General features: G+C 32.0%; 1 protein-coding gene across 1 annotated transcript; it reads right to left on the bottom strand.

The window, feature by feature from the left end:
* Positions 1-6,801: 6,801 nt before the first annotated feature.
* LOC134689800 (hybrid signal transduction histidine kinase M-like) lies at positions 6,802-11,469 on the bottom strand. The gene is made up of 3 exons (XM_063553294.1): positions 11,144-11,469; positions 10,491-10,584; positions 6,802-7,363 (listed from the first exon to the last, which is right to left on the bottom strand). The coding sequence occupies exons 1-3, from the start codon at positions 11,337-11,339 to the stop codon at positions 6,802-6,804; spliced, it is 852 nt and encodes a 283-aa protein (XP_063409364.1). The 5' UTR covers positions 11,340-11,469.
* Positions 11,470-20,925: the final 9,456 nt, after the last annotated feature.

Here is a 20,925-nt window from a genome sequence, read left to right as displayed (position 1 = left end):
TATTTTTTACCTGATTAAATCAAATATGTTTCTTCCTAATTTGAGCATGTCTGATAGAATAAAAGAAAACTGGTATGATATGTAATGTCTAAAAGACTATAGTTTTATAGTAATATCTTTGAAATAATAAAATTATAACATAGAATTAAATCAAATAACCCTAAAGGGAAAAAAACGTCAAAAAATATGAGCGTAACTTGTAACATGGAAATTGAGTTTTTTTTAGTAATTTGAATAAAAATATCTTATTTTTGCACGCAAATTAGTGGGAAATGCTATGCGAAATTTTAGCACAATTCGCTACGACGTCGCATCCGACGTTTTGGGCATTTTTTTCAAATATGCGAGTAAGAAGATGAATTGAAATGTTCAAAAGACACATGTAAAAAGACATATGAAATAGGGGATAAAAATTACATTTGATTCTACGGTAAGAAATTTTATAGAATGCCATTATATGTAAACGAAAAAAAAACATATATTCTTAATGTGCTTTTAATAGCATTTACAAATAGTACAAAAATATGGTTTGGAAGTGGAATTTTCTAATCGAATTTTAACTTTTTGCTTGTCTAGTCCATTTTGTTACCGTGTGATCATTGCACAAATTATGTACGTTTCCGTAAAGATGTTGTACATTCGAACTTAAATATAAATCAATTGTGTATCTTATTCTTTAATTTATGTATTGTTTTCGTGATGTGTTTTTAGAGGTCTTTCTCATATAAAAAGAATTTTTAATAAATAATAAAAGACAAAAAAATAATAAGAAAATCGAAATGTCTAGTCTGATTTGTTACCGTGCTATCGTGTAACGTTTTTCCGTGATTTTCAACGTAACGTTTATTTTGTCATCTTAATTTTTTTTTGCATAAACTACGTTCTTGTAGTCCAAAACAAATTTAACCACCACTGAAAGAATAAGATTAAATAAAGAAAGAAAGGAAAAAAGAAGAAGAGAACAAAAAGCGGGATGCTAAGATTTAGATGCAAACGTTAACACAGGCTTCAATAACGTTCTCTCAACATTCCGTCGATGAACATTTCTGACGTTACAAACGTAGCACCAATACTGTGCGTAACGTCAGTGTAGAAAAAAGAAAATTCAAGACAGTTAGTGAAAAAATGTCTTTGCTGCTACATGATTCAACATATATATCAATTACACTAATATCATACTTGTAGAAAGTGCAATTACGTGTTGGAAACCAAAACTATGATCACAATAGAAAAACATCGCTTCATCAAAGCGATTACAGGTATTTGTCTATCATGTTATGTCTCCTATTACAGCTTCGAAATTTAGCATATACAAATACAATACTCCTATTGGTAAAAGGATAGACCAATAAGGGTAGTAAAGTAAGTCCCTAAGGGGAAATAATATTTTGTCACTAGACTTTCGACTGTTGATTAGGGACTCTCCGCTTTGAATTTTCCTCATAGTTCTGTATTTTGTTATTTTACTTTTTGCACGGCTTCACCTCGGCTCTACATACTACTATGAATATGAAAGTTGTTATTTCATATCCTAACGCTCTTCTGTCGTGTAGTGCTCTTAAAACTGCTCACCTCTTACTCAGTTTAATTTTCAAACGGAAGCTTTTTTGTCCATTTCGCCATAAACTATTTAATGGTTTTGGTCTTCTTTTGAAGTGAATCCCTTACATTACTGTACGTGGAGATGATCGTAGATGGTTGGAGTTTATATAAAAATTTGACATAAACTTGAAGAAGTGATACAGACACTTTTTATGTGAAATTCAGTTTTTTTAATTTTAGTATAAATCCTATTTTCTTTCTTTCTTTCTTTCACACAAACATGATTTCAAGTGTTGACAATATCAAAGTGGTCTAAAATCATGAAAATATATGAGAGCCGAGTAAGGCTACATTTTCTGATTTAGCTGCGGAACTGTAGCCCCTATGTCCTTTTTTTTTTTAACAATTTGCGGACCATGATTATGGTAAACTATGGTCATGTATGTGCGTTTCCTTTTATATATGATATACGTCACGCAAATATAACTAAATTATCATAACGCGAATAGAAAATTAAGTGGATACATGGAAAGCCTTCAAACATCTTAAATTCTATGTTTATGCCAGAAACAATTCAAGAAAATAAGTAACATAAAAAAAATATTTATCGCAGTCCAATAATCGTTCGTTTTGCCATGTGATTATGGACTTTCCGATTACATTTTCCTCTAAGTTCAGTATTTTTGTGATTTTACTTTTTTCGAAATGGTGTCCGGTGAGGCAAGGTTATGAAGGAAGGAAACATTTATTTTCCAGATAAAAGGCACACTGAATGTATTTACTATTGAAGCTTCAATCACTTTCAGAATTATCATTACACAGGGTAGTGTAGAAATAATTTATGTTCTGTAAGAGTAATATCTGACTAAGGTATGACTGAAGAGAGGGGACCAACTTATAAGATAATAATTTCCCAGATATATTGTTTAATAAATTATCATTTTTTTTCTCGGAGCGTCTTTAGCCACAGAACACCACAGAACACCCAAAATATACCATATAACACCCTTAATTTACCACAGAACATCGACATAGTAATATTTCAGACATTATTATCGTGTTATTGTTCATTCTTGTTCATACTTTGAAATTTATTATTCAATAAATTTATTTTTTTCTATTTAAGTTCCGATTCACTATCGCTATTGTCCACACTGAATGGCCAATCATATAGGAATCCCTAACTACTAAGACCATAACGTACTCAGATTATTTATATTTGAATACATGTAAAAAATAAATTGCATTTTTTAATTTCAATTTTGAAAATGTTTAAATGCATTTCATAATTATTTGTTAAGTTCATTTTGTTTAACAGGTTTTTTTTTGTCATTTGTTTTTTACTTTAATGTTAGGAGTTGTAACAATGAATAATAAATGATAACCTATGGCATTAATTAAAGTTGTTTTTAACAAAATAATAATGAAATGGTAGTAACTTTTTACGTGTCCATTCTATTAATATGGGAAAATTGGTTTATGATAGTATTATTCATAGTTCCGTAACTCTTTCTCCTGAGACTGGCCTTATAAGTTATCCTTGTCGGGACTTCTTGTTCTTACAAATGCCTGACATCCGACCCGGCACGGCTCGGTGTCTCTTGGAATATAAGTATGACGTCACTCACCGGATTCAGGGCAGTCTACACTAAGGATTTGAAATGACCATGCAGACGCTCTACCTTTGGCTTCCACTTTGGCAACTGTTACAATGACATGTAGACTAGCTACCACTGTATTATTGTATTTAACTTATATTCAACCATATATGTCTTTAAATGTTTACGTGGTTTTATAGTTTGTTCAATATCCCAGAACTTGGGTAGACAACGGAAAGTTACGAAGCCAGTGGAAACTTCATTCCCACTACAAAAATAATTGGTTTACCGGAAACATTATTTCATATATTTTCTACGAACTTGAATGCTTTTATTGACACACAGAAAGCCTTCATTCATTTATTTATTTTCTGATGTCGGAAAATGATTTTATGATATCAAGAATTCGAATTTTTGATATCACAAAATCATTTTTTTTTATTATCAGGAAATCTATTTCTTGAAATCAACAAATAATCTATATTTTTCTAATATCAAAAATTCGAATTCCCGATATCAAAAAATCTAATTTTTAACACTTTCAAAATCAATTTCAAAAAGATATTGAGAACTTGGCTACATAGAGGTTTAAAAGACTTTATTTTAATGTTTTATTTCATGCACGTGTTTGTTTAAATAAGTTTTTAGAACTGCATGCTCTTGTGCAAGAATTGCAAACATAATATCTAAACTCGATCAGAAATATGCCCGTTTTTTAAGAAATTTAAAATGTATACATGTAATTTTACTCCTATACAGTTCTGTTAGACAATAAATTGTGTCAAACGTTTATTTAAAAAACAAACTATTCCGTTTTGTAATACATTCAGGGAAAACCTCTTCCAGTTTAGATATGATTGTAGTCATTGGTCCTGTATTATACATTTATTTAATTAAAAAAACAAAAAACATCTGCGATACCAAGCTTATTTTATTTTCTTCATCAGACCAAAATACTACACGTTTCACATAGAAATGCAACGGTAATAAACGATATCGGTCATACTATTATTAATGTATGAAATAACTTCATTTTGATTCATATCAACATGATATGTTGTCTGCAGCCGAAAAAGACTGATTTGAAGAAGACAGGTTTGAAAAAAGGGGAATAGCCTGAGCGAAAACCCAGTAAGTACCATATCATAGAGTGGTAAAATACCACACTTCCGTTTAGAGAAAAAAATAAATATCTGCTAACATGGAAAAGTTAAAAACCAACTTCAACACTACAAACCCATCCTATCTACAATTGAATGTGTTTATCTTCAATGTCAAGCAGTGTCTATTTGTTCAGCAATTACTATTTTCAATTTTATAGATACTTGAAAAAATGTAAAATAACAAAAATACCGAACGTCGATAAAAATCAAACGGAAAGTCCCCAATCGAATGGCAAAATCAAATACTGAAACACATTAAACGAAGGGATAACAAAAGAGAATAAGCTTTACTGACTTAACCCCATTATATTGAAGCACTCAACACAAAAAAATGTTTGAACTCAGTATCATATGTTTGGTTCCAATGAACATAACAGGATTGGTATGGTAATAAAAACAATCAGCGTAGTATTGTTCTTGTCTTCAATCGTTCACTGTGTTGCGTTTCGGACTGTTTATCTTCTGTTATAAACTTTCTTGATACCATATAAAAATATGAAGAACAAAATAATTATGAGACAGTCACATACAGATATGGCGGAGTTAAACGGCCTAGTGGGCACCGAACCCTCTCCCTAACCTGGGACTGTTGTGTAACAGTACAACATCAACCAAAACTATAAAAATCAGTTCAAAAGGGCTTAATTCATCACACCGACAAAAAGCAAAAATAAACTAAAACCGAAAACACAAAGTACAGATCGGAGAGTATTTGCAGTGACTGAAAGCAGAGATGTATTATATTATCTCTCCATGTTGAAAGCTATTTCAAAGCCAAAAGCCAATAAAAACTAATACAACAATCATGTATATAAGACAAAAAAAATAATCTGTGTTCACATCAAACTTAAGCTTCCAATGGCTTTAGTATAAAACATCAATAACAGTAAAAACATTTGCAGTGCCAAAATATACGTATCAACAGATCTAGACACGCATGAAATTTTATCAATTAAGTAAATTGCTTCGTGCTACACAAGAGAAAACACCACATACCACCCTATTAAAGCAGCATCCCCCTCATTTCGTGTTTCCTGCTTCTCATCAACAAAACTATCCAAAAACAAGCGTTACGCGTATCTGAAAATAAGCGTTACCAACTATTGAGTTGGGAAAGGAATCGTTATGAATATCAATAAAAAAAGCTATTAAGGTAGACAATTGAAATTTTTGGAACGTTTGAGTCTTATAGAGTTTTTTGGTTTTTAGACATATCAAAATTGCTGCTTGAAAAAAAGTGGCTGCTATTCTGATTGGCTGCTAAAAGTGGCTGCCAGCTTGAGTCTGTTTTTTATACAAAAGAAAATGCCTGTAACAGGTCAGTTTTTGTCCATTCGTTTGATGCGTTTTTTTCATTTGATTTTGCCTTTTGATTAGGGACTTTCCATTTTGAATTTTCTTCGGAGTTCTTGTTGTGATTTTTTTATTTTTTCTTATCGAATTTATAAGAAAACAAATTTGCAAAACAACATAAACTATTACTGATTATTCCATGTGTCGTCGAAGCTGTCTGCAATGTCAATTTAATATATGCTATTAAACATTATAATAATTTGATAAATGCAATAGAATGACTTATATTTGTTCATTTTTTTTGTCCCTTCATGTTTATGTTTATTGATTTATTGCAATCACAGTTGTCCTGTCTTCTTCTTTTATTAAATTCTAGACTTGTATTTGAATTAACGATTTCTTGTACACTTGATAACATAAAATTTACAAAATACTAGTATACGATGAGCTTTATCACTATGTCGTGAAACATATTGTGTTTGGACTATTTGGAGTTGCCAAATAGTCCGTTTCTATGTATCTTGACGTATTCTTTTGTTGCTTTTCAGTGTTTCTGTTATTCCATTATTTTCCTCTTGCAAACAGGTCCCTCGTGTTTGATCTTAGCATCATAGATTACTAGAAAATGCATGCAAAATTGCGCTATAATTGGGCAAGTGTAGAAACCAAGAGATCAATTTCACGGGCAGTACGTACGTCGACTGAGCATGCATCATACAAGCGTGTAAGACACGGATCGATAACAGTTCCCGAATTGGGGTTTCAATGAAAAAAAAACAACTTAGGGAGTATAAAACATTACATTTATACGTCATATCACAAATATTTCTAATTTTGTATTGATTATTAATTGGATTGTGTATTAACGCCACTTTTAAGCGCTACTTTTGGGTTATTTCGTGGCGGCCAGTTTTTATTTGGTTGAAGAAGTCGGAGTACCAGCAGAAACTACTGACCTTCAATAGAAAACCTGATAATCCTACTCAATTAAGATATAAGTTGGGTACGCCAGCACAAGCGGGGTTCCTACTCACAATCTTAGTGTTGACTAGCATATAATTAAAATAAAGAACTACTTAAGACCACTTGGTCACCGAGGACCCTCTGACTTTGTTTATGGTTTCAGGAAATGCTGTTCAATGAAATCGGTCTCTTCCTTTAGTAGTATCATAAAAAAATATATCATATTTGTTTAAATTTGCTCTTTATTTTGTACTTGTATTGATTTGCCTCACAGGCTTTGAAAACGGTTTCCATGCATTAACGTCAATGGCAACTTTTCCAACACTTAACGTAGAATCTTGTTTGTTGTTAGACATATCTTTTTCTTTATTCTTGTTGACAAAATTGTCGTTTTTGTTTTTCTTTGGTTGTTTCTTTCGAATGTTAACTGTTTTCTTTTTAACGTTCAAGCCTTTTGCTTTAGTCAATGCCTTCTTAGATTTATTCTTTGTTGATAAATCATCGTTTTTATTATTTTTGACTTGTTTGTCCTTTCCTTTGTTATTTTTGACTTGTTTGTCATTTCCTTTGTTATTTTTGACTTGTTTGTCCTTTGCATTATTATTTTTGACTTGTTTGTCCTTTCCATTATTATTTTTGACTTGTTTATCCTTTCCTTTATTATTTTTATCTTTTTTGTCCTTTCCGGTTTTACGTTTAGTAGAATTTTCTTTTGTGTCGCTTGATTTATCACGTGAATTTGACCTGCAACATCGACAACACCCAGACTGTGATTCAACATCATCATCGTCTTGTACCCTGTTTCTGAAACAAGATTTTTTTTTCATATAAGGTTATCGACTATTCAAAACACACTCAAACTTATTGATTTCTAGCGTTTATAAAATCTGCTGCAAAAGAAACAAAAAGAAAATCCAAACTCATAAGTCGAAGATAAATTGACAATGTCATGGCTAAAACGAATATCACAAAAAAGACAAATAGCAGTATAAAACAAAATACAACATACAAAACAAAATGAATACGCAACACGAATCCCACCAAAACCGGGGATGATCCCAGTTTTATGTTAGTTATGTATTTGTTTAATTCTAAGCAATTTTTCTTAGGTTGGCGTATTTTTTTAAATCATGTTGTTTTCTTTTCGTAGATGGTATACACGAAAAGGAGCAAGTCTCGGAAGAACTGACAACGCCATGGCAACAAGTGAAAACCAACGAAAAGATATATAAATGCAAGTACTGATAATAAACATTTTTTAAAGGTAATAAAAGTAATAAGCGGTCTAAATTCGTCCTGTTACATTACTTTGGCCAAATGATAAATACAACCCGTAACAGAGAAGTGATCGAATTCGCGTTTCTTTACCGTCAGAAAAATTTTCGTTATCGACAAACTTATTTCAGAAGTGACATAATTTAATCTTTTTCATCGACAAAATATATTAAGTCCAAAGTTTAAGTTGTCATTGTTTAAGTCGAAGTTTTTTAACACAGTAAAACCGTTTATTTATAATCAACCTCTGTCATTGGCATTTTCATTTTAACGGTAAAGGATAAAAAATCTCCGAAATTTCTATCATTTGAGGAAATCATTATTCAATCGAACATATGTCTTTGTTCATGACATTCAACACCGTAATAGTTTTTCTTTCGTCTGATACAGAATACCCCACATCTTTTCTTTTTCATACATATCTGTTTATTATGTCCCCGGGATTATGTCGATCATACATTGTTGCAATACCGACATGCTTGTACTTTGTCACAGAAAAAATTTTCCTTCAAATCGAAGTAAAAAATACAAATGTACCCTTTAACATTTGAAATGTTGAAGACAAAATTGCTCCATATCTTAAGTTATGGACGAATATTTGAAATTTAAACCTCTATATGATGTGATGTACGGCGTTTCATTTTATCATTGGTAGTGATCCATATCTGACAGAAAAGAAATATTCATAATTCTCAGAAAGTTATTGTAAATATCGTTAGATACCACTAATCGTTCCAACAATCAAGACAACAGAGACAACAGAGACAAACAGGAAAAAAATATGAAAATCACGGAAAAGATAATAATTGATGTTTTAAGGAACTGTAGAGATCTCCACAGTTTTTCAACAAGGGTAGAATTCAAAACCTTGAACATGAAAGCCTCGAAATCCATGATAATTTTTCTGTGCGGTAGTTAAATCTACAAAATCCAATCATGTACACGACATATAATACATGTATACTTATCTATTGGGAATTCATGTTTGATTCCAAACAGAATTATAAGGTTATGTATAGGTGCCTCTGTTCACTGCACAATTGTAAATTGTCTTCCTAAAGACCAGCAAAAATAAATGGCACAAGTTCACGTAGTCATAAAAAAGTCGTATAATTTACGTTATCGAACAAAAAATCAGAAATACAGAATATTATATGTGAATGGTTCGGAAATCCGTTTCCCCTACATGTTTTAAAAGTCGAAGAAAAATGTTTTCCCTGATACAAACGTTTTAAGAACCAGCTTTGTGTAACCTATAGACAAATTCTACTGTATATAAGGAAGTTAATATGTTTACTCTGATTTGAAATTATCTTTTAGAACTTTTTTTAGTAATTGAGAACCTTTGTTGTTTTAAAATAGGTAATATGTGAAATGTTGCATGATCCCTCAAAATAACAACAAGCGCAGTTTTCCGGACGATTTTTATTTGTACATTGCTAAAAACTGCCAGGTCCCCTACATGTTTTAAAAGTCAAAGAAAATGTTTTCCCTGATACAAACGTTTTAAGAACCAGCTTTGTGTAACCTATAGACAAATTCGACTGTATATAAGGAAGTTACTATGTTTACTCTGATTTGAAATTATCTTTTAGAACTTTTTTTTAGTAATTGAGAACCTTTGTTGTTAATATGTTATAATAGGTGAAATGTTGCATGATCCCTCAAAATGACAACAAGCGCAGTTTTCCGGACGATTTTCATTTGTACACTGCTAAAAACTGTCAGGTCCTGGCTATGGTATATTTTGGAGAACATTTTTTTTACTGATTTTTAATTAAAAAAAAATCTGTGTGTGTGCCATGGGAAGAAATAGTTTTGCTCGTTATTTTGTCATATTAAAAAAAAATCTCAACAAAATTTTCCCGTTTAAACTGTACTAGAAAAAGTTTGGCATGTGAAACGGACGAAGACATATTCTAACAGAAGTACAAACACCAGTCCTCCCTTTTGTGTATACATATGAGAAAACATTTCAAAGTTATTGATTGAATTCAAATCCATCACACATACGGTACACAGCGTAGTCCGAAAAAATCAAGGACTTCATTCCTATCAAACACCTTTTTAATTTGTTTACCAGTATATTTCTTTTAGTTTTGGGTAAAATTGTAAAGGAAATAATACTATCAAGACGTCCTTCCATAAATCTTTTTTTTTCTGTTCTGACTTTGAAGAAATTACTAATTTTCGCCCTATCGAAATGGTGCATGATCATATTTTGTTTCATATTATTAGAATTATTTTCAATATTATCGGTATTAAACTTGATTATTGACACATGAATGTTTGTCAGCATTGTCAATCTTTTTAACGTTAAAGTACCAATAGTTATGTCACTACTCAATTAAGTTTGTCGATAACGTAGCTAATTTTGACGGTAAAGAAACATCAATTCGATCACTTCTCTGTTACGGGCTGTATATTTGTGGTGTAATATTAGCTAGTACTGCTGCCTTTTCTTTTTGAATGGTATAGTCTAATACTCTGACCATAGCTTTTTTTAATGCTGTACGTTTGTATTTTATGTGTTTTTTTTAAAACTAAATCATATACATTATTATCGTTTAACCTATATTGTGTCCCAAAAAACTCTATCGCTTGTCCAGTTATATGTAATCTTTGATTTTCTAATTCTTCTACTGAAAATACTCACTTGCGACAAGCATATCTGCAGCAAAACACACAGAGTATTGCCAATACCACTATAAACAATATCAAAACAACGGCTCCTATGATGTAAAAGTACGCTATAAAAGATCGAAACAATATCAAAACAACGGCTCCTATGATGTAAAAGTACGCTATAAAAGATCTAAACAATATTAAAAAACGGCTCCTATGATGTAAAGGTAAGCTATAAAAGATCTAAACAATATCAAAACAACGGCTCCTATGATGTAAAAGTAAGCTATAAAAGATCAAAACAATTTCAAAACAACAGCATCTCCCAAATTAGGAGCCTGTAGTTTAGTAGTAGTCGCTTGTTACTAGGTATTGGATGCATCTCCCAAGTAAGGAGCCTGTAGTTCTGTAGTAGTCGCTTGTTACTGTGTATCATGTATGTATTTCATCATTATTTTGTACATAAATCAGGCCGTTAGTTTTCTCATTTGAAATGTTACACTTTAGTCATTTCGATGCATTTTCTCGCTGACTAATCATTATTGTTTTAACTCATTGTTGGATGCCGTCTGGTGACCTACGTGTATAGTTGTTAATTTCTGTGTCATTTTGTCTCTTTTTGAGAATTGTATCATTAGAAATCATCATGCATACCACACCTTCTTATTTTTATATATAGCTTACCATTTGACAAGAATGATAGACTGCAGGACGGATATTCTCCAACCCAGGCACCGGAAGTGCATGTGACTGTGGGGCTTCCTGACATAACATAGTTCTGTGAGCAGACGTAGAACACTTGTTCTCCAGCACTATACGATGTTTTTACTGGAACATAATACCCGTTAGAAATACTTTCTGGCACAGTTGTACACGCCATTTTGGAAATAACACTACTTTGAAAATTACATTAACGAAGTCCAGATATTGATATGAATACTGTTAAACAAGATACAAAAGACCTACCGATAAAACAGAAAGCTACGTATACTTTTGTAATAAAAGTTAAGAAAATTGATTTTTGTAATTATATATATTATTAATAATTCAATAAATTCGTATGTGGTATCAAAGTTTAAAAGAATGAAAGAAAATAATATTTTAATGATTTGATAAATAAAATATCACAGTATAAGAACAAATATGCCACAAAATTTCTTTTCAAAATGAAAGAACCATATTCAAATTGATCATTGTTAATGTTTGCAAAATCGAAATTTAAATAAATATATGTATTGATATCTATTCATTTAATTTAGTATGCAGAAATAGACTGTGTGTATTTAAACCTATGTCAAACAAGAAACAAAACTAAAACAAGCTGATCATATTTAGTGTTATCGGTCCATATAACATTGGGATTTTTGTCGTCATCTGTGCATAAAAGCCCATTATGAGCTACAATCCCTTAACGTATGGTTTGTTACTAAGTTTTTGATTATAGTATTCGTATAAGTTCCGTGAACACGGAAATCATTGCATATATTGGAATTTTACAAAAGAGATTTGTTCAACGGCCTTAGTCCGATTTTGATCATGCTACAGAAGACAAGGATGCAACTGCACCACATTGTACACCAAAGTTTCATAAAGTAAATAGCAAGACATATCTCTCTCTCTCTATATATATATATATATATACAACTCGTCTAAACATCAACCCAACAATGTTAGATCTGTAAATTTGCTTTCGCAAATTTTAGTTCTTCCCTCGCCGGGATTCGAACCCATGCTACTGTGATATCGTGACACCAAATCGCCTGCACTGCAGCCGTCCCGCTAGACCACACGACCACCTGGGCTCTCAAAAAAAGAGCTTTCGGTGGGCATGTGTTACCTTTCCACGTCAGTTTTAATCTAGCGGCGTACTACAGTACATGATATATAAGGCATGAAGATGTTATTGTTACAGATCAGCTAAATTATCTATAGTAAAGGATCCTACGGAAGCGTATTAGGGACATAGAAAAAAATAAAATTGGTAGTGACATTTTTTTTCAAAGTCAAAATTTTGGCATTTCAAATCTCAAAATTTCGACTTTAACTCGAAATTTTAACTTTTCTTATCTTGAAATTTTGACTTTCTAAAATCTTGAAATTTCAACTCTTTTAAAACTCGAAATTTCGACTTTTTCTAAACTCGAAATTTCGCCTTCTCTAAACTAGAAATTTCGACTTTTTCTTAACTCGAAATTTCAACCTATTTTAAACTAAAAATTTCGACTTCTTTTAAACTCAAAATTTCGACTTTTAAACTCGAAATTTCGACTTTTTTTAAACTCGAAATTTCGACTTTTTTTTAACTCGAAATTTCGACTTCTTTTAAACTCGAAATTTCGACTTCTTTTAAACTCAAAATTTCGACTTTTAAACTCGAAATTTCGACTTTTTTTAAACTCGAAATTTCGACTTTTTTTTAACTCGAAATTTCGACTTCTTTTAAACTCGAAATTTCGACTTCTTTTAAACTCAAAATTTCGACTTCTTTTAAACTCAAAATTTCAACTTTCTTTAAACTTAAAATTTCGACTTTTCCTCAGTATTTATACGTTTGCGATTATCACATTCACAGTCATTTACATCAGCAAATGGAGAGCCATATACATCACAAATTTCATAAGCATATTTTAATAAAATAAATCATGTTAGAGAGGTTATTTTAGATAGAAAATCTTGTTCTTGGCGAAGAATAAATAAAATATGTTTCACGTTCGAATACATACTTCAAGTCTGAACTTCAGATATGTGTATCAAGACACCCCCGCTATTCCGACACACCTATATTACGACATACTTTTATTCAACAGTCTAATATATAAAGACAAGGGTTAATAGTTGTGTTATAAGAATGCAAACTTCCAAAACTAGAAAACTGAGCAACTCATTGGTCGTCCTGAATATGAATGGCATTTTGTTTAAACAAGGCAAAGTCAGTGACTTGCTATTGGGATACCAAACAAGCCTTTGAAACTGTAATGCTAAATGTCCTCAGATCTAACGATCCTATGACAGTGTCGTGGAAACTAAAAAATGAAATATGGGGGGGGGGATTCTGTCAACATGCATGTTCTTTTTACGAATGATTTCTTCAATATTAAATGCTGATCCATAACTTAATTTAAGAACAAAACCAATTTCTGAATATAAATTGACAAAATGTGTGGAAGACGCTTTAATAATTTGTGTCCATGTCTACTCCTTCTAAAATTGTGTTTGAATACTAACATCAAAGTTTTAAAATTAATAAAAAAAAATCAAAATTTCGAGATTTCAACATTCGAAATTTTGAGTTTACAAAATGTCGAAATTTTGAGTTTGAAATAAGTTGAAATTTCGGGTTTAAAATAAGTCGAAATTTCGAGTTTTAAAAAAGTCGAAATTTTGAGTTTAAAAAAGTCGAAATTTCGAGTTTTAAATAAGTTGAAATATCGGGTTTAAAATAAGTCGAAATTTCGAGTTTTAAAAAAAGTCGAAATTTTGAGTTTAAAATAAGTTGAAATTTCGATATTCAATTAATCGAAATTTTGAGTTTTGAATAAGTCAAAATTTCGAGTTGTAAATAAATCAAAATTTCGAGTTTTTGAAAACTCGAAATTTCGAGTTTAAAGTGGAAATTTCGACTTTTTGTAATTTGAAATTTCGAGTTTCAAAAAAGTCAAAATTTCGACTTTTCAAAAAATAGAAATTTTAAGACTTTAGAAAGTCAAAATTTCAATTTTAAGTCAAAATTTCGGGATTTTCAAAGTCAAAATTTCAAGTTAAAGTCAAAATTTCGAGAATTGAAAAGTCAAAATTTTGACTTTGAAAAAAAAGTTCAATGCCAATTTTATTTTTTCTATGTCCCTAATACGCTTCCGTAGGATCCTACAAATTAATGTAAGATACAGTCACAGAAAATAAGTATATTCATAAGTACGTCTGAGTCAGTGACAACCCTACAACAGATGTATCCATCGGATATATATATACAACTCGTCTAAACATCAACCCAACAATGTTAGATCTGTAAATTTGCTTTCGCAATTTGTTTGTTCTTCCCTCACCGGGATTCGAACCCATGCTACTGTGATATCGTGACACCAAATCGCCTGCACTGCAGCCGTCCCGCTAGACCACACGACCACCGGGGCTTCACAAAAGTAAAGCTTTCGGTGGGCATGTGTTACCTTTCCACGTCAGTTTTAATCTAGCGGCGTACTACGGTACATGATATATAAGGCATGGAGATGTTATTGTTACAGATCAGCTAAATTGTCTATAGTAAAGGATATATAGAGATTTATATATATATATATATATATAAGTACGTCTGAGTCAGTGACAACCCTACAACAGATGTATCCATCGGATCGCCATCAATGATGGTGATACATGGCTGTGTACATAATGTATATACAACTCGTCTAAACATCAACCCAACAATGTTAGATCTGTAAATTTGCTTTCGCAAATTTTTGGTTCTTCCCTCGCCGGGATTCGAACCCATGCTACTGTGATATCGTGACACCAAATCGCCTGCACTGCAGCCGTCCCGCTAGACCACACGACCACCTGGGCTCTCAAAAAAAGAGCTTTCGGCGGCCATATGTTACCTTTCCACGTCAGTTTTAATCTAGCGGCGTACTACAGTACATGATATATAAGGCATGAAGATGTTATTGTTACAGATCAGCTAAATTATCTATAGTAAAGGATCCTACAAATTAATGTAAGATACAGTCACAGAAAATAATTATATTCATAAGTACGTCTGAGTCAGTGACAACCCTACAACAGATGTATCCATCGGATCGCCATCAATGATGGTGATACATGGCTGTGTACATAATGTATATACAACTCGTCTAAACATCAACCCAACAATGTTAGATCTGTAAATTTGCTTTCGCAAATTTTTGGTTCTTCCCTCGCCGGGATTCGAACCCATGCTACTGTGATATCGTGACACCAAACCGCCTGCACTGCAGCCGTCCCGCTAGACCACACGACCACCTGGGCTCTCAAAAAAAGAGCTTTCGGTGGCCATATGTTACCTTTCCACGTCAGTTTTAATCTAGCGGCGTACTACAGTACATGATATATAAGGCATGAAGATGTTATTGTTACAGATCAGCTAAATTATCTATAGTAAAGGATCCTACAAATTAATGTAAGATACAGTCACAGAAAATAATTATATTCATAAGTACGTCTGAGTCAGTGACAACCCTACAACAGATGTATCCATCGGATCGCCATCAATGATGGTGATACATGGCTGTGTACATAATGTATATACAACTCGTCTAAACATCAACCCAACAATGTTAGATCTGTAAATTTGCTTTCGCAAATTTTTGGTTCTTCCCTCGCCGGGATTCGAACCCATGCTACTGTGATATCGTGACACCAAATCGCCTGCACTGCAGCCGTCCCGCTAGACCACACGACCACCTGGGCTCTCAAAAAAAGAGCTTTCGGTGGCCATATGTTACCTTTCCACGTCAGTTTTAATCTAGCGGCGTACTACAGTACAGGAAAGGTAACATATGGCCACCGAAAGCTCTTTTTTTGAGAGCCCAGGTGGTCGTGTGGTCTAGCGGGACGGCTGCAGTGCAGGCGATTTGGTGTCACGATATCACAGTAGCATGGGTTCGAATCCCGGCGAGGGAAGAACCAAAAATTTGCGAAAGCAAATTTACAGATCTAACATTGTTGGGTTGATGTTTAGACGAGTTGTATATATATATATATATATATAAATCTCTAAAACATTATTGTACTGATAGAAACAAGTGTTGAAATTTCAAGTCAAACAATAGAAATCCATATGTTTTTATTATTCTGATCTATCGACTAAATTACATGTAGATACAATCCCACTATATACAAAAAAAAATTTAAAACAAGTTACTAGTAGTTTTTTCTAATGACATTTGAAATGAAATGGAAGAGTTATATCTAGTTTGATACACATACCGTAAAATTCACCAATAAGTTAAATCTACATATTTACAGTTACAAAATGATTTATTTTGTGCTAGTATTGATATTTCTGATCTCATGTGTATGTGGAAGCCATATTCTACGAGGAACTACTTTCTGTCGGCGTCGTTCTACTATGAGTAAATCACGAACGGGTAGAGTTGAATCAAACGTCGTTGTTGTTTCCTGTCGTCGATTACATTTTTTCACTTGATGGAAATATTCTTGTACTATTGCCCAGCCTCTGGTTTGTGTCTCTACCTTAAAAAAGACATTAAACAAAAAAGATGTTCTAACAATTCTAAGCCTTCCTTTTGTTAATTTTACTACTTATGTGCTGATTTACAAAACAACTACACGAGACAATCTTAATTAATACTAGTGGAAACACATATATATTGAACAATTTGTCAAATGACATTTAAATTCAAAGTTTCGGAGTTTAGTATGAAGTCCATTATCACTGAACTAGTATATAGGTATGATGAGGGACTAGCTGCATCCACGGTGCTGCATCATGCCTCCGGGTGCGAGAGTATCTTGCTGCATTGAAGATCCATTGGTGGCCTTCGGCATGGTTCTGCTCTTTAGTCGGGTTGTTGTCTCTTTGACACATTCCCCATTTCCATTCTCAATTTTACATTTCTTTTTTTTTCTTTTTTCGTTGAAGATAAAAAGGGGGATTGTGCTGCAAGATGCTTATATTTCTGAGATTGTTCCGAATTTTTGGTAGGATTCGTGTTGCACAGCCTTAACTTTCTATCTATTATACTTTCGACTTTTTGTATTTTCATTGATTTTCGTGTTTAACCATAGTATTGACAGTCCCTCTTCGAAGTATGAGTGATCGAAGTTGATATTTCCTCTTGGGTATTCTTCTGTAAATATGTTTCAATATAACGTAATTTAAATTTGAGGTTTTTCTAATGGCCGCCATTTTGAAAGTGCCTAAATGGTTGATTTTTCTTTTTGACTAAACAAATAGAATCAGAAGATGCACACTAGTATTATTATAAGCGATACTCATTAAATCGAACAAGTTTAATTTGGCTGATTTGTTGAGGATGTTGTTCACTAAGAAACATCCAACATGACAACACAAGGGAAGTAACTACTACTCACAGTGTGCCTATCGAAACCTTTGAAATATTGTTTAAGAGAAGAGAATGTAATTTACTTACTTACATGCTGCTTCATGTTAGAATTATTGTTATCCTTTACTTCAAACATTTGTGAGATTGCCTGATTCTGTAAATTATAAATCAATTATGTATTTATATCTTTCATATTTATGTGTCATTTCACCTTAGTGACATTTAAAACTAGTTATTATATGTATCATATTAAAGTATTCAAACATGGAGATGCAGCAGTAATTAAAACGCCGTCCCTTTGCTTTTGTGTGAATTTTACTGGGTATGTTTTGATTAAGTGTCATGGATTGGTACCTCAAATCTATATGTAACAATTCAGTAAACGATATATAAGATCATTATTGAATTTCATCCGGTACTTTGGGATGTGTCTATAATCATACGTGTACACACTATTGTCAAAATGATCAAAACTGTTGAATATCTGCGTATAACAATGGAAACTGCTAATTTGTGTTAATGTTTGAAAAATGCCAACCTTAGTTGGTGTTTCTTGTACAATATTCATTTTATCAGACATCGATGTTACGCCATTACTCGCTACTTTTTGTTCATTTCTTGGACGCTTCCTTCGACAACATCCAGCATAGCGATAGCAACACGAACAGCCTTTACCTGCTCCTCCACCGGTGTGGTCAATCATTAAATTAGGGGCTACTTTTGGACTGCTGAAATTAAATGAGAAAGAATCTGATTGTTCATTCCAAAATGTAGTTGACACATTATTATATCATTATAATATTATATTATTAGAATGTTTAACATTTTATTGTAATAACCCTGTCATGCCCCTGCTAACCATAAGTGAAGGTTTCTTTATGATTGAATAAACTCTTATTAATGCAAGGATAGATAATTCATCCTTCCTCTATATTCGCCACTCGAATCAATTGAGAACTGACCAAATATGTTTTAATCACGACAAGTCCACTGATACTGATATTCTCACCGAGTACACTTCAAAGAAAAAATGAACAATTACCGATAACAAAAATATAAAAATATTACACATACCCAAATAACTTCCATAGAACTGCTGCTAAACAAGCCAGGAGTAAAATTACCGCTAGGACTGCTGCCAAGCCAACCATTGCAATCAGCCAAACAGGTACTACAACAAATTCACAAAACGGATAACAACTAATGTTTGATGCATGTGGATACTATAGTTTCAAACATTCTCTAAATACAATATGGCGTCACATTATAAGTAATATTCGACCGTCTTTTTACGTTTACACGAACGCATGTAATTGTCAAGGATATTTGAATATGACGCCAACTTCAGTAATGACAACGTTAGTAGCACTGTCAAAAGGGATAACAGAAGGATAAAATTTCAAAATATCTTTAAATATTTCTGACATCATTTAGAGGAATCATGTATTTAGGCTTCGGAAAAGAAAGCCACAAACCTCTACTCCAACGTCTTTTTTCTGTTTAAGGTTTGGCGTCTAGTGAACACGAAGCACAATTCAGTTTTAAAAGTCTCCATGACCTTACGAACTCACACTACAGTTTTCAAGAACGTTCTGCTATGATGCTTGTAGTGAAGAGAATGTGATAAGGACTATTTTTCGCGTATTATCCGTCATTTTTAATTTCTGATCACAAATGACATGTTGTAAATATGGTTCTGCTGGTTTATTGAATGGTTGGAACTAATACAAACCTTTTATCACAGAGAGCATTTGTGTCAAAGACTTATTAAACTCTGTTTACAAAAGAGAGGCTTTATGAAATCGATGATAAAAAAATGTTTTTGATCTCATAACATTATAACAATTTGTCAATAAAATACAATAAATGACTTTACTTTCATCTTGGTTATTGGTGATATCTAACCAATACTGGTTGGCGGAGTTTATTAGCGAACATTCAGGAAGTGGGCTTGACCATTGTCCATTGTAACAGCCGATCTGTGGACTACCATTGATTTTGTATCCAGTATTACAGGTATAAGTAGCCACATCGTTAACCACCTCACTGGTGCCACCTGATATAGCTGGCGGATGAGGACAACTCATCGTGAAGTAGTATAGTACTTGAACGACTCCAGCGCACCCCCTCCAAAAAAAAAAAAAAATTTGACCCCCAAAAAATTACCCTCATTTCAAGTAAAAGAGCCCTAAATTTTCATAAAAAAAAGCAAAAAAACACCCCAAAAAACACCAAATTTTCTTACTCCCAAAAAAATTTTTTTTTTACTTTGGAAAAAAACGTTATTAAAAACACCCAAAAAACAACAAAAAAATTCCAAAAAAAATAAATAAAAAAAACCGGGAGAACAGGCGAAGAAAGAATTCTGTGGGATTTAAGAGAAAAATAAAAAAATCAATTTTTACTTAAAAAAATGAAACAACCTACAGCTCCTAATTTATATCCAGAATTACCTATAGAAGATGGACAAAACTATAGATTACAAAAAATTTCAGAAATAGAAAATTCTTTAAAAAATGAAAGAGACAAAAGAAATTCTTTATATAAAAAATATAAAAGAGGAGTAAACTTTACAGATGGAATAGATACAACTTTAATTTCAGCATCAGTTATTTCTGCAGGTATAGGTATTGCTATTCCTATTTTATTACCATTACAGATTACAGCAGTCGCATGCGGTAGTGTTGGGGGTGTAATAAAATTAATAAGAAGAAAGCTTACTTCAAAAGCTAAAAAACATTATGAAATAAAAACTTTAGCAGAGTGTAAATTAAATAGTATTAAAGATTTAATTTCTAGATCTTTAACTGACAATAAAATAAGTGAAGAAGAATTTAAACTTATTTTAGAAGAACTAGAAAAATTTAATGAGATGAAAAAAAATTTAAAAATGGCAAATTTAAAAACTTCAAAAAGTTTACCAGAAGATGAAAGAAGAAAAATTATAGAAGAAACAGAAAATAGAGTAAGAAATGAAATAAAAAAAAAAATGGAAAATCTATAATTTTTATAAACAAAATAACTTTAGTTGAAAATCACCACTATGTGAACGTGGGAAATCCACCAAACTATGAATCAATTTTTAATTAAATAAATGGATGAAGAAACAAAAGAAAAATTAGTAAAAAATGTAAAAATAATGTTAAATAAAAAATTTAATTATTTTTATCTTAAGTTGTTTTTAACAGGTTCTTTTTATTGTTTATTATCTAATATTTTAGATGAATAAAATGGCTGAAGGAGGTTATATGTTTGATAATCCTGAGTTTAAAAATAATGATTATGATGATGATTATGAAGAAGAAGAAACGTCTTTTCAAGATGATGAAGAGTTTCAAAAGTATATAAATAAAGAAATTGAAGTAACAAGAGATTTATCAGAAAATGAAGCTAAAATTCGTAAAAAAG

Source organism: Mytilus trossulus, chromosome 1 (genome assembly GCF_036588685.1).
Source record: "Mytilus trossulus isolate FHL-02 chromosome 1, PNRI_Mtr1.1.1.hap1, whole genome shotgun sequence".
In the NCBI taxonomy this organism is placed as follows: Eukaryota; Metazoa; Mollusca; class Bivalvia; order Mytilida; family Mytilidae; genus Mytilus; species Mytilus trossulus.
This window is presented reverse-complemented; position numbering and strand designations above follow the sequence as displayed.

What these genes read in the sequence shown, in the direction of transcription:
- LOC134689800 (XM_063553294.1), bottom strand. Translation starts at nt 11,339, where the DNA reads ATGGCGTGTACAACTGTGCCAGAAAGTATTTCTAACGGGTATTATGTT. An exon ending in TCTATCATTCTTGTCAAATG is followed by an intron (nt 10,585 to 11,143) that starts GTAAGCTATATA and finishes GATCTTTTATAG; the next exon opens with CGTACTTTTACATCATAGGA. An exon ending in TGCAGATATGCTTGTCGCAA is followed by an intron (nt 7,364 to 10,490) that starts GTGAGTATTTTC and finishes ATCTTGTTTCAG; the next exon opens with AAACAGGGTACAAGACGATG.